The sequence below is a fragment of the Coffea eugenioides genome, chromosome 1 (genome assembly GCF_003713205.1).
Source record: "Coffea eugenioides isolate CCC68of chromosome 1, Ceug_1.0, whole genome shotgun sequence".
Classification (NCBI taxonomy): Eukaryota; Viridiplantae; Streptophyta; class Magnoliopsida; order Gentianales; family Rubiaceae; genus Coffea; species Coffea eugenioides.
In genome coordinates, this window is record NC_040035.1 from 10495021 (window position 1) to 10510207 (window position 15187).

Genomic DNA, 15187 nt, shown 5'->3' on the forward strand with positions numbered 1-15187 from the left:
CAATCCTTAGTGAGGTATGACCTGTATGTTGGCTGTATTATATAATACTAATATTTACTAGAAATTTTGTTATGCCAGCGTACTCGTATTTGAGTCCTTAGAAGTATCTTCGTATTCTAATTTTAGATGATTGTTGCATAAGACACTTAGACGCATAACCAATCTGACATCCGTACCCAAGTTCAAGTGTATTTGGTTGAAAACTGTAAATATATATGAATTAAATTTTTTTATACTGTCAACGTAAAAATTTTTTTTTACATAGGTAAAGATTAAAAAGACGCCACGACTTGTGCATTCTAATTTTAGATTGAAGCTGGTACATTTTAATACGTGCATCTTTTGTTTTAAAGATCTTTTGTAAAGTAGGTATGGAACCGAATTGGCGTTGAAGCTATGAAAGGAAAAAACCAAACAATCTTCTCTGAAGAAACCGGGAAAAAGATAAGCAATACCAAGACTAAGATAAATCTCAATATTATTCCATTGATTGCTCTGGTATAAAAGTATTTATGCAGGAAACAAATCCTAAGAAGAACAAAGAAACTACAATACCATACCGAATTAAAATAAATTTACTAAAGAGCAAAAATGATAGAAAATTGTAAAAGCCCCTCGTTCCAATATATGAAATCATTAAAATTCCTAATCTAAAAATTACACAATCCACAATATCAAGGGATAATTTCAGAAACCTCTCTTAAAACTTTTCATAATGCCACTTAGCACCTTCGAGGTTACCAAAATCTTACTCACCTCGAAAGTGCTTGCTTGAGTTGACTTTTTTTTTTTTTTTGTAACATGTCAGCCCCTCTGGGAGAAAAAACAAGAGATAATATTTTGGTTCAAATTAGACTCTTATGTTATTCTATTTATGAATCTTATAATAAAACTGGAAATTGGGATAATTTGCACTTGAAAATTTTAAAAACTCACTTATCATGTCTCTATCAAAGGTTACAAATTGATAAAATTGTTTTTGCACTCTTATTAGCCTATGCATGCTAATAAGGCGCTGCTTCAGTGGGTTGTGGCTGTGTATTGCAGAGCCAGTCTCATCTAGTCATAATTTTTCCAGTTATTATTATTTTTTGTCCTTTGTGTTGGTTTTCGAAAAGGTTTCAGCAAGCTCATTATTACAACGGAAACAAAAGAGGTTAGTCCTTAAAAATTTCAAACCCAACGTCACCGCTACTACTGGGAAAATCATAAGGATTCTACTAATGAAAAACTCGATGCTTTGAAACTTGGACCATTAATTGAACCAGTGAAGTGACCAGGTCGAGATTCAACCGATCGAATCAGTTCAACCCCGGTTCGATGATATTTTATATACTTACATACATACATACATACATACATACATATATACATACATACATACATAAATATATATATATATATATACACACACTTGTGCACAGAATAATTGTTTCAATTTTTTCAGGCTGTTATCCCATGAACTAATTAAGATCACTTGATAAAAAATTAAATATTTTTAAACACAAATAAATTTTTTAAAATTGTAAATTCAAACAAATAAATTCATCTCAATTGTACCTACTTGGTAAAAATCTTAAATCCCACACAAACCACAACCATATTCTAAAATTAAACAAAATGCATTGGAACTTTTGAAATTAAACAAAATCTAATAGAACTACAAAAGAAAACAGTAATCTTTGAGTTTGAAGGTGAGAAATATAGAGGGTTTGGTTGCTCTTTTAGAAATTAGTGTTGGGAACAAAAGATTCTACTAATAAGTTTTATTATGTTTAAAGCTTTAGGTTCAATTTTTTTTAAAAAAAAAAGATGGAAAAAATGAAAAAACCATGGTTCAATTGGGATTGAACGGTCCGATCAATTTTTTACGATTTTGACCGATTTTTATAAAAAATCAACACTAATAATGAATCAAACTGGAGACTTAGCCGGTTCACGGTCCGACTAGTCAAATTGGCCAATTCGATCTGGCTTTCAAAACATTGGAAAAACTCAACCAACTTTGTGCAGAAATGACTGACCTTTGCTTGCAAACTACGGGATTGAACTCGCCATATACATACACGTTGCCTATAAGAATCAAAGAAAACAAGTTTTGTCCCAAGTCCACATACCGGCCATAAGTTGTTGGGAGACAGCTGTGTTAGAGTTATTTTCTAATTTAGGTTTCTACTGATTATATTTGTTTTTGTTAAAAAACAGATTAAATGAAAATTGGTAAAATCCACTATAGTTGGGGTTTAAATCTGTCTCAGTTATCTATTTTGTGTGATATACAAGGTGTAGAGCCTGTTATTCAGTTTACCGTTACCCTAGTTGGAGGTTCTACTACAATTATAAAAGGCTAGGTCCTCAATCCCATCGATGTGTTAGGAGTGGGTAATTGTGTTAGAAATTGGGAAATCGGGTCAGAGATTGAGGGCATGAAACGATGTCGTTCCATTTAATAGGAATTGATTTGGGTAGGGCGGCTAATTGCTTAGTCGGATGAATGTATTAAAGATAGGCCCCACTTGTGTACAAGGGGACAAGAAATAACTGAATTAGTTGCTGCCCTCTCTGCTCATTTCTCTCTCTCATTTCTCTCTCTTTTCTTCTTGCTTCCTTCTTCCTTCCGGATATTCCCTTTCCCTCGTCAGGTTCCATCCAGATTGCATGCTTATTACTTCAGAGCCTAACAATTGGTAATCAGAGCCTTAGATCCTTGGAGCAAGATCAAATCCATGGCAGAAGGTACGAGATTCCGGACATTGGAGGAACAAGTCAAGAGGCAGGAAATCAAGCTCCAAGAACTGATGGAATCTCTACTTTCACATCAATCAGAGCAGCAACAGCTTAAGAACAACTTAATAATGGAATTGGAGGAAAACAACAAACGGATGGAGAATATGTTGTCAGGAATGGAACAGAACTTCAGCAAGTCTCTGGATCAGAAATTCAATGCACTGCTATCCAGGATGACTACTGCACAGGACAAGGTCGCGGATAGGGGAGAAAGAATCCTGATGGATCAGGGACCACTTCTTCCTACGCCGCCGCCTCATCAGAGATTGCAACCTGAAGGAGATCAACAGAATTCCTGCAAAAAAGATTGGAGTAAGTACCAACTTCCTAATCCTCCTAAGATAGATTTGCAACTGTTTAGTGGAGAAAATCCTAGGGAATGGTTGCGCAAGTGTGATAAATACTTCATGAATTATCAAATTCTGGAAAATCAGAAGGTTGAAATCATAGAAATGTACTTAGATAGAAGGGCGGATAAGTGGTTCCAAGGTATTAAACTTGAGAGGCCTGGATTGAGTTGGACAGAATTTGGAGATCTGTTATGCAAATGATTCACAGACAGTATTTGCAAGGATATAGTAGAGGAATTTAATAAGCTGCAACAGGGAGGTAGTGTGAGAGAATATCAGGAGCAGTTCGAAGAATTGAAACCATTAATGTTAATTAAGAACAGGAATTTAGATGAGCACTACTTCATTTCTAGCTTCATTAGTGGCTTGAAGGAGGAGATCAAACCTATGCTTCGGATGCTGAAGCCTGCTACTTTGACTGAAGCTTTCGAGCTGTCTCAGTGGCAGGAGTATTCACTCCAGGTGCAGAATAAGAACTCTAAACAGTCGGGAGAGGGTAGGTTTGGATTTTCAAGGGGTAATACATCAGTGGTAGATAGTAACACTTACAAGGTCCCTGTCAGTAATGCTCTTAAGGCCCCTAGGTACAGTAATAAGGTGCAGGAGGATGATAAGGACGTGAAGAGGATTTCAACACAGGAGCTGCAGTTTAGAAGAAGTAGGGGACTGTGCTTCAAGTGTGGAGAAAAATATGGTGTAGGACACCAGTGTAAGCGAGGGTATGTAAACTGTATGATATTGGAGGATGAAGAGGATGCAGTCTTTGAAGATGCTGTGGGTGAGCAGGATGAACAGACAGGGAATCCAGGACAAACTATGGAACTGTCCCTACATGCATTGTCTGAATCCCTGAGAAGGAAAACAATTACATTGACAGGCAACCTTGATGGGGAGAAAGTTTTTATTTTGGTAGACACGGGTAGCTCAGACAGTTATATCAACAGTGAGATGGTAATTGGGATGGATATTGCTTACAGAATGGTTAAACAGCCATTTTCTGTCATCATGGGAAATGGAACTACTGTGACCAGCAATGCTATCTATCCTAATGTGCACTGGAAAATTAACCAACATAGTTTCAGATTTGATTTGAAGGTGATGGAGTTAGAAGGATGGGACATAATTTTGGGGGTGGACTGGATGACACACTTTAGTCCTATCACGTTTGACTTCCAACAACTCAGGATATCCTTACACAGTGAAGGAAATGAAATTCAGTTACATGGACAAGCAGAAGATGGTGATATGGATTTAATCAGAGGAAGGGATCTGAGAACCTTCATAGAATATAAAAGACAGATGTGCTTGGCTTTGAACTGTAAAAAGGAGATAGGAGGAGAGGCAGCAGTTATTCCCCAGGAAATCATGGAAGTGCTTCAGGATTATGATGATGTGTTTCAGACTCCAAAATCCTTGCCCCCTCCCAGAAATGTGGAACATGAGATCCTTCTCAAGAAGGAGGCACAACCTTTCAAATTGAAGCCCTACAGGTACCCCCACTGTCACAAGGAGGAAATAGAGAAACAGGTGGAAGAAATGCTTCAAAAAGGAATAGTCAAGCACAACAACAGTCCTTTTGCTTCACCTGTGCTGCTGGTTAAGAAGAAAGAAGGGACTTGGCGTTTTTGTGTGGATTATAGAAAATTGAATGAAATGACCATTAAGGACAGGTTTCCAATTCCCAACGTGGATGAACTACTGGATGAGTTAGTTGGGTCTGTTTACAAAACAAAATTGGATCTCACCGCAGGGTACCATCAGATCAGGGTTAAGCCTCAAGACACCTTCAAGACAGCTTTTCAGACTCACTGTGGACACTTTGAATTTTTGGTCATGCCCTTTGGGCTTACTAATGCACCAGCTACTTTTCAATCATTGATGAATCAGATATTTCAACCCTATCTGAGAAGGTTTGTATTGGTCTTTTTCGATGATATTCTGGTGTATAGCCCTACCATGGATGCTCATGTTTAACACTTGAGGGCTGTATTCGAGATTCTAAGGAAACATCAACTTTATGTGAAGAGATCTAAGTGTGCTTTTGCCCAGAAGAGGGTTGACTACTTAGGGCATACTATCACAGATCAGGGGGTTAGCATGGACTGTTCAAAAGTTAGTAGCATTCTGGAGTGGCCTGTGCCTCAGTCAGTTAAGGAGTTGAGGGGTTTTCTAGGCCTTACAGGGTACTATAGGAGGTTTATTCAACACTATGGCCTGGTGTGTAAACCACTCACGGAGTTACTAAGAAAGGATAACTTCAAATGGAACAGTCAAGCTCAGGATGCATTCGAACACTTAAAAAAATTGATGTGCTCAGCTCCAATTCTGCAGTTACCAGATTTTACAAAACCTTTTGTGGTGGAGACAGATGCGAGTGGGGGAGGAATTGGAGCTGTCTTAATGCAGGAAGGACATCTCATTGCCTTCCTGAGCAAGGCACTTTCAATCAAAAACTTGGGACTCTCAGTCTATGAGAAAGAGCTCTTAGCTCTGGTAATGGCTGTCACAAAATGGAGGCATTATCTGGTGGGAAACCATTTCATTATAAGGACTGATCATCAGTCACTGAAGTATCTCTTGGATCAGAAGCTTAACACTGCTATCCAACACAAGTGGATGACTAAACTTTTGGGGTTGGACTATAAGATAGAATATAAGAAGGGAGCTGAAAATTTGGTAGCGGATGCCTTATCCAGGAGGCATGAACCTGCACAAACAAAAGAGCTGGGGTCCTGCTTAGCCATCACATCTGTTAAACCTGGTTGGATGAAGGACTTGCAGAAGAGCTATGAAGGGGATTTGCAATGCCAAGATATCATGAGCCAACTGGTTCTAGACCCCAATGCACACGCTGAGTATAGCCTGATGGATGGAATTTTGAAGTACCAGGGGAAGATGTATGTAGGGGGAGCCAACAACATTAGGAGCCAACTGATTCAGACCTTGCATGACTCTGCCTTGGGGGGGTACTCAGGCCAGAGAAACTGCTGGCAGAAGCTCAAATCCTTGTTTTATTGGCCTGGAATGAAGCAGGCAGTGATTGCATATGTGCAGAACTGTGATACTTGGCAGAAGAATAAAGCTGAGCATGTTCCTTATCCCGGATTGCTACAACCAATTCCTGTTCCTCAACAAGCATGGCTTCACATTACTATGGACTTTATTGAGAGATTGCCTAAGTCACAAGGGTATGACACTGTCCTGGTAGTGATAGACAGATTCACCAAGTTTGGACACTTCATCAGACTCACTCATCCCTTCACAGCTAAGACAGTCGCTCAGATTTTCCTAGACCATGTCTACAAGACGCATGGACTGCCAGAGTCTATCATCACTGATAGAGACAAAGTGTTCACCAGTGTGTTCTGGAAGGAGCTTTTCAAATTGGCTGGAGTGAATCTTCATTATTCATCAGCTTATCACCCTCAGACTGACGGCCAGAGTGAAAGGTTAAACCAGTGTGTAGAAAGTTATCTAAGATGCATGACTGGTGAACTACCCTCACAATGGAGTAAGTGGCTACCACTAGCAGAATGGTGGTACAATTCCACCTTCCATTCTAGCTTGAATATGACCCCTTTTGAAGCTTTGTTTGGATACAAACCTACACCATTGCCACTAGGTCCATACCTGGATTCAGTGATACCTACAGTGACTGATATGGTCCAAGAGAGAAGCAGAATTTCAAGCTGCATCAAGGAACATCTTGCGAAAGCTCAACAGCGTATGAAGCACTATGTGGACCAGCACAGGACTGAGAGGAGTTTCTCGGAAGGAGATTGGGTGTTCTTGAAACTACAACCTTACAGGCAGCAAACTGTAGCAGTAAGGAAATGTCTCAAATTGGCTGCCAAGTATTACGGACCATTCCAGGTTGAGGAGAAGGTTGGAGCAGTAGCCTACAAGCTTAAACTACCAGCTGATGCAAAAATTCACCCTGTGTTCCATGTTTCTCTTCTTAAAAAGAAGCTGGGACCGCTGCAATCTAGCTCCCCTAAGTTACCCGAACTGGACGACTGTGATCAATGTCCATTGAGACCAGAAACTATACTTAAGCGAAGGGCTATCATGTGTGATGGAAGGACTGTCATCCAATTCTTGATCAAGTGGAATCACTTGGGCTATGATGAAGCTTCATGGGAAGATAAGTCATTCATTGAACACCAGTTCCCTGAGTTCCAGACTTGAGGACAAGTCTGTTCTTGAGGGAGGAATTGTTAGGAGCGGGTAATTGGGTTAGAAATTGGGAAATCGGGTCAGAGATTGAGGGCATGAAACGATGTCGTTCCATTTAATAGGAATTGATTTGGGTAGGGCGGCTAATTGCTTAGTCGGATGAATGTATTAAAGATAGGCCCCACTTGTGTACAAGGGGACAAGAAATAACTGAATTAGTTGCTTCCCTCTCTGCTCATTTCTCTCTCTTTTCTTCTTGCTTCCTTCTTCCTTCCGGATATTCCCTTTCCCTCGTCAGGTTCCATCCAGATTGCATGATTATTACTTCAGAGCCTAACACGATGACACTAGTATCGTGTTATTAGGGTAACTTGTCTTACAAAACTTGGGGAGGGACAGGGGTCACCTATGCTAGGTATGCCGACCACAGCATGTCGATTAAGGTTGTTACGCATCTCTCGATCTCTCGATCTATTTTCAGAGAATGGTACTCATATATATTATAATTGTATCAGAGCAACCAATATCATATTTTGAATCATTAGATTTGCAAATCCATAATTTGTACTTTTTCGAAGTTGCCTTAAAGATTACAATTATGTGTGTGGTTTATTACGGTGACGTTTGTATTAGATCTATTATTTTTAGTTTTTCTATCTTGGCCGTATGAAGGAATTGAATTCATCATAAAACAAGAGCTATTGACGTAAATCACCTACTTTGGTTCTGGCATCAATAGTCACATGTCGGCTCCGAGATTTACGTATAGTGGCTATGATCCGTCATAATTGACCATTATTAACTGGTCTACTGATTTTTTGACTTTAAATCATTGTTTATTTGCTTTCTATGGCTAAACAAAGTTCATGTTTGAAAAGCAAAAGGTTTTGGAGGACCATGAATCAAGAGTGACAGGTGTCGAGCCTGTACAATAATAAATATCTACTCAATAAAAATATGAATTTTGTATAACATAGTCAGTAGGGTCAAATCTATAGGTATTGGAGATAATTCGTTTCTTTCAGAATTTGAAGTATAAGGGATTTTTAGAAAATATAAAATAACTAATTAACCAACTAATGAAACAACTAATACAAATAAATAGGAATTAATCAATAACCAATACGACTCCAGCCAAAGGTACAATTTTTCAGACACGGTTCATTCAATTGATCATCGATGCAAAGATAATTCAATTACTCATTAATAGATTGGTTATAGTTGCCATACACGCGATAAACAACTAGTCTTTCCTTAGTTTTTCGATAGTCAAGGTACGACCATTAACTATTTCCCTAACCAAGAAATAACCCGAGGTACGATCATAGAATTTAATTTCTCGATTGCAATAAGAATTAGAAAAGCCTAATCCTAACTAACAAACATGCTACAAGGGTTCGTTTAAGTTAGATTATACGTTTCCCTAACATGAAATCAATCACGCTAGTCGTCACTGGTATTAATTAATTGAACAATTACGAATTCAATCAATTAATCTGACAGTAGATTACTAGGTTAATTCGAATATCGAGCTCTTGACATTCAAATAACATAACAAGCATAAGAAGTTAAATCGAAAAACGTACAAATACCAATGTATAAAAGAAATAAGTAAATTAATTCGATCTCACAGATGCTTGGAACCGAATCCTCAAATTAACCTTCGACTAGAAAATGGAGATTCAGCTACACATCCTCAAGGGAGATCCGTAGGACTCCGTCGAAAAATGAGTGCAATTGATTTTTCTCCTTAAAACTAATGAAAAGGCCAGCCGACAAGCAAAAGCAAGCCACGGCTCTCTTTCCAAAAGTCCTAAAAAGAAACCTAATGACTACTAATTAATAACAAATTTGGCCTCTCCTTTCAGCAACCGAAACTAGAATTCTAATTGAAAAAGGTAACTCCAAGAATAATGCCAATTGTTTCCTAAATAAATATCTAAGAAAAATGGTAATTTTCTAATCTTCTGCCAATGATCCACGTGGACTCCATCTTAAATTGGAAAACTCTTGAAAAATCACCTCTTTTATTACTTTTGCTCCTCCTTCGTACAATTGGCACCAAATACCAAATATAAGTAGAATCGATCAATTAATACAATGTTTAGCTAGAATAAAAGGAAAAATAATTATAAATTAAATGACAATTTCACACCCTATCAAAGAGTTCAGACACGAACTCTTTATTGTCAAGGTATGACATATCGTAAGATTTTTAAGTGCCTAAATATCCTCTTGGCTGCTGTTTTCTATAACGTACATGGCTATTGATCCTTGCTCGAACCATGATCTTAAGGTTATGGCTTTTCAGTACTAACGGTGTGACAATTCATACTTGGTTTATGGGCCCGTTCTCTTTAAAGAATGTATGTTTCTCAATTATTGAAGTTGATCTCTCTTCATTTTCTTTGGCCAGAGCTGGAGATAAATTTCCACTTCCACTTAAATTGGAGGGTTGTGCATATCCTGTTCCTAGGCTTATACGCTATTCATTGAGAATATGCTCCATGCATGTTACAAAGTAATTGAACACGAAACTTCAAACCAATTAAAAATGTTCATTAAAGAAGGCTTGGGCAAAAGAATTTGGTTATGGTTCCCAAATACTATGATCATATCAACCGTAGAATTTGTATGCATGATTTAATTGTCACCGACAAAGTTTGATTTATGGAATTTATTGAGCAAGCTATGCAAAATGAAAGCCAAAAGAAGGACAAGGTAATCAAGTTTTTTTTTTTTTGGAATTTTATTTTGCCTTAATCTTATGTTTCTCTTCTTTCTTGGCTATAGTTGATTGTTAGTGGTAATTTTTGCAACAAGAAAATCAAACAGTGAGGCATGGGGCTTTAAAGGCTCCGGTTAGAGCTAACCTCTAAATTTGCATACTTGCATGGTTAAAGATAAAATATACAGTGGTCTTGGTTAATGACCAAATTATCATGCTACAAGTTTAAAGGAAGTTATCCCTCATTTGTTCCTATGATTTTAATTTTTAGTTGCATGTTTGTTCATGCATGGCATAATGGATAATGGAAATTATTGGAACAATGCTTAAGTTTATTTACTTGTTTTGTATTGACAAGGTGTCAATGTTTTATTGAATCCAAGATTTGTGTGATTCAATGCATTGAGGGATAAATTAAGGTTTTGGCCTCTCTTTGTGCTTAAACTTGACATATTCTATTTGATGTCTATTAGAACTTCATGAATACAACTGCAATTTATTTAATTTTACTCTTCTATGAATGACATGAAAAAGCTTACGTGCATAAAGTTTTTTTGTCTCAGTTAAACAATTCATGAATTATAATGAATGGTATAATCAAAGTGACCTTTATTATATTTATAGAATTATTTAATAAGGATATTGAGATGTTCATGTTTTGAGGTTCTATGTTGATTTTCGACTTGGGTTTTTATTAAAAGTTGAAATTGTCACTTGAGATATGAATCTTTGGCCCAATATTTACAATAGCCATCCTGGTTCATGTATTTATAAGAATATGTCATATATTTCCTTTTGTCCATGTTTTCAATGGCATGATTAAATTTTTAAGCAAATTGGACAAAGGATTTGGGATTTACTTTGTGCAAATAAATTTTAGTTTGCCAATGTCATAATTAGATTTATTATCTATTGACATGAAATATTGTCTCAGTTGAATGATTTAATGGATTGATACAATTAGTACCACCAAAGTGGCTATTTCAATTCATAGAATTATTCGACAAAGATTCTAGGAAGTTTGTCTTCTGAAATGTTTATCGTAATTACCTGCCCGAAGGGGGTATTTATGCATATTAAATTTGGAAGGGTCAAGTGATAACATGGTACATTTATAATCATATGGTATTTATCACAGTTAAATAATTTACTAAATTATTATTACTGATACACCAAAGTGACCATTATCATAATTCATAAATTTATTTAATAAGGATTCTGAGGTGCTTGTCTTTTATAATTGTATTATATGATTATGTGACCGAAGGTGATAATCATATATATTAGTTTAAAAGGATCAAGTGTGCAATGAGGGAAAATTATGACCTCAGAAGGGGTAAATCCACTTGAAATACATCAGTTCTTCTAAAGTTATCTCACTGTTTCACTTGAGTGGGAGCTTTATGCTATTCAAAGAACACTCTTTAGAACTATACTATATCTTCCACATGAATATTGCCATTAATTGCTCACCTATTATTATTGTTCCAAATGTGTGATTATATCTTTGAATATAATTGTTTAAAGTTTGCAATATTTGTGTGAACAATTGTCATTTTGTTGTTGTTTTGTTTGGCAATATTGTTTTGAGATGGAAAACGTAAAGTTGAGTTTACCACTTAGCTTGGTTGATCTTGTTATTATTGTACTTCAAGTAAAGTTTCTAAAGTGCTATAATTACAGCAAGTAAAGTTTCTAAAGTGCTATAATTACAGTTTGATATAGAAAAGGCCAGTTTTAGAGGATAAATTAAAATATTAAGATTATGCATAAGTTTGCCCTTTTGCATTTTTCAAAGTACCATGATAATTCAAATTGTTGATCAATTTTGTTTGAGTCCATTGATCAACAAGTTTATGACTATGGAAGATCTAAAGTTATAGTTTCAATGAGCATTAATAGACAGTGTTGTCTGTTAGATTATTGGGGAAGAACTTTTTGTAAGACCGTGTTAAACTACCTACCTTCTTGACCACTATAAAGTACAATTTTTGTTGTCCACTAAATTTAAAGGGTCCATTTTCTTTCAGTAATTTGGGATTCAATTTTATATTTATATTCAAGTGTCAATAAGTGGTTGGCATATATCTTCCAATTGGGGTGAATAATAAATGAGGGGAAGTTTAGAAAGCTTCCATTGGTCCAACTCATAATTTTGACATTAAAAATACTAAATGTCAATTTTAGGGTGCTTCAAGTTTTATGAGCTCAAGTTGTACAAAAAAATAACACAATTTATTTTTCTTTTATATGTTTTAAATCCTTCATTCGTTAGTTGATATTTTATCTAACTTTTGGGATTTGATAATATAATAACTGTCATTGGTTAATGTCATTGATAGTACATACACAAACAAAAGTAAAATAAAGGGGAAGAAAATGTTAATGTTAAATGCATGGACTTTCATGCAATAAAGATTTTCTAATTAACGCCCACATATTTTGGACTATTACATACCTTATGCAGCAAAATGTAATTGCCTCTGTAATAATTCTAGGGTCAACTAGAATTAAAATATTGGAAGATAATTGGGCCTAGTTTTAAATGTGGTTTTGGTGATAATATGAGCATTTACCAATATTGACATAGGGACCCTTTTACTTGATATTTAGTTTGCTATTTTGAGTGTAATTGCTCAACAAAATTCTTGACACTTTAAGATGAATAGTGTGGTCAAGTGATCTAAAGAATGCTCCTAAAGATATGGTCAAGTGCATTGTAAATTTTTTTTTTGTCTAAATCTCTTTAAAGTGGAACATGATATATAGCCATATCTATCTTCAGCATGCCCAACACTTTTGATCCAAAATTTTTTGATGAGATTTAGATTTAGAGAAGAAATACATTGTGTTTGGAATTATCCAGTTGAAAATATCACATTTTCAAGAGAAACTTAGACCTTGTGTCACGTATGGTATGTTTCTGTAATTAATTTTTTAAAAGGCCTTTATGATGTTACAGTTTTTTCACTATGGCATTTGAAATTATTCTCACAGCCTATGAGAGCTAATTTAGTTTTGTCCATATTCTATGTTTTTCAATTAGCTAGCTGAAATTTAAGTTTTGTACAGTTAAGAGATATTATTCCAAGAACTTTGATGTAAAATATCTTGGGAGCTAGCACCTTTTGATATCTTAAAAATAAAGAATGGTTGGGACTCATGTTTTACATTGATTGTACACTTAAAAGTCAAATGAGAAACTACATGTCAATTTATCTCAAATGGCTAAAGATAAATTGGGGTTAAAAAGTAATGCAGTGAAAGTGATCTTTAAGAATTTCATGTGGAATTTGATACAGTTTTTAATGAGTGATCTTTGTATTAGTTTGTGGTATAAAACCGGATTTTACCTACATAGTAATTATGTGGATGGATAAATTTTGTTAATATTGGTTTATGTTTCGTGTATTTGCTAATGAATTAATAAGGTTTTACGAAACTAAAGATTGCTTGTTTTCTTTGAGCATTCAAAAATCTTATAGACAATTAAGTTAATGAATACCCTGTAGAATGGAGGTTTTATTTGTCTTAACCTAATGCTCAAAGGGCTCACATTGAACAAGTTTGTTTTAAGAGCTTATGTTTTTTTTTTCATCTCTGGATCAAGTTTGATGTTTCCGCTGTTGTTTTTCACAATAATGAGCTCTAAATTTTGAATTACCTGACATGGATGTTTACAATTTTTATAGTTCTTTTAAGTAAAATAAGGAAATGGGTTGATAAGCATTATAATGATTAAATATTTAGTAATTATTGACTAAGTGACTTACATTGTAAATTTGTAATAGTCTGACAATTATGTCAAATGTGTGGTGTGTTTTATAGGGTTGTACTTTCAATAGGAGTTATAAATAAGTCATATCTCTCATGTATGCAGTTTACAGTTATTTAAGTTAATAAAGGTTTCATTCCCTGATTTATGCAGTTATGAATATGATTTACTCATATATGTGCACATTTGAGATTATACTACATATATGAGCTCATATAAATATTGAATAAAAGCTGTACAATGATTGCTTCATATGTGAAATGGTTTAGGATTTAGGGTCCGTTTGATTCAAGGTAAAATATTTTCAATAGAAAATGTCTTTCATGGAAAATTTTATCAAGGAAAATAATTACCTTCTCTATGTTTTTTCCAGTGTTTGGGAGGAGATGGAGACTACAAATCTTTAGTGGGCTATTGCACAAGTGAGGGTTTTGTTGTGAATCTTAAGGCTGGTGGGGGAGTTTGAATGGATAGTCTTATGACTTACAAGGCGGACATGGGAAATAACTTCAGTTCATATATCTGGGTAGTCATTTTACACCATTTGATGTAAAATATCTTCGGTAAGAAAAAAATTTCCCAAAGCAATAACCCAACCAAACAATAGAAAATCAGGAAAACATTTTCTGGAAAATATTTTTCTTCCAAACAAACAGACCCTTAATGCAGTTAAGCAGATGAAAGTCCTGCAAATGCTTCCTTTGTGAAGTGGCTTCGGTTTAGAAGCACTAAAGGGGACTTGAGTTATATATCGAATCGGTTTGAGACTATAAAGTGGATTGATTGTGGTTTTGACTTGATTGTATTACTCTTGGATCACGCGAGTCAAACCACACTCATTTTATCACACTTTGGAAATTGTGTTAATGAAGTGTTAATATTTGTAATTATGGAAGTCCTACATTAATAAGTGATGAAAATACAAGTAATCCCATTGGATAAAATTCTAGACTAAGATATTTTCTTACCGTGGCCACTAAAGTTATGTTTAATCCAAGAGCCGTTGTCTAAAACTATTTTGAAATTAACAATTAAAATGCTTTCAAACTCAAGTTGAAAATAATCAGTATTGCCTAAGTGGGAGAAATGTTAGAATTATTTTCTAATTTGGGCTTCTACTGATGATATTTATTTTGTTAAATCCACTGTAGTTGGAGTTTAGATCCGTCTTAGTCATCTATTTGGTATGATATGTAAGGTGTAGGGCATGTTATTTAGATTAGGGTTAACTTAATGAGAGATCCCACTATAGTTATAAAAGATTAGGTCCCTCTCTCATATCAATAACACTAACATCGTATTGCTGGGGTGGCTTGTCCCATTGATAGCCACCATACATAATTTGGGAAGAGAGAGAACCACCTATGTTAG

The 15187-nt window shown here is 35.4% G+C and overlaps 1 protein-coding gene across 1 annotated transcript; it reads left to right on the forward strand.

Moving 5' to 3' along the window:
* Window positions 1-2726: 2726 nt before the first annotated feature.
* On the forward strand, window positions 2727-5111 carry LOC113767611. Its single transcript, XM_027311764.1, has 2 exons — window positions 2727-3276; window positions 3346-5111. The coding sequence occupies exons 1-2, from the start codon at window positions 2727-2729 to the stop codon at window positions 5109-5111; spliced, it is 2316 nt and encodes a 771-aa protein (XP_027167565.1).
* The last annotated feature ends 10076 nt before the right edge of the window (window positions 5112-15187 follow it).

Excerpts from the sequence above, each read along its gene's own strand:
- LOC113767611 (XM_027311764.1), top strand. The coding sequence starts at position 2,727 with ATGGCAGAAGGTACGAGATTCCGGACATTGGAGGAACAAGTCAAGAGG. Across the intron at positions 3,277-3,345 it reads GGCGGATAAGTGGTTCCAAG|ACAGTATTTGCAAGGATATA; the intron begins GTATTAAACTTG and ends AATGATTCACAG.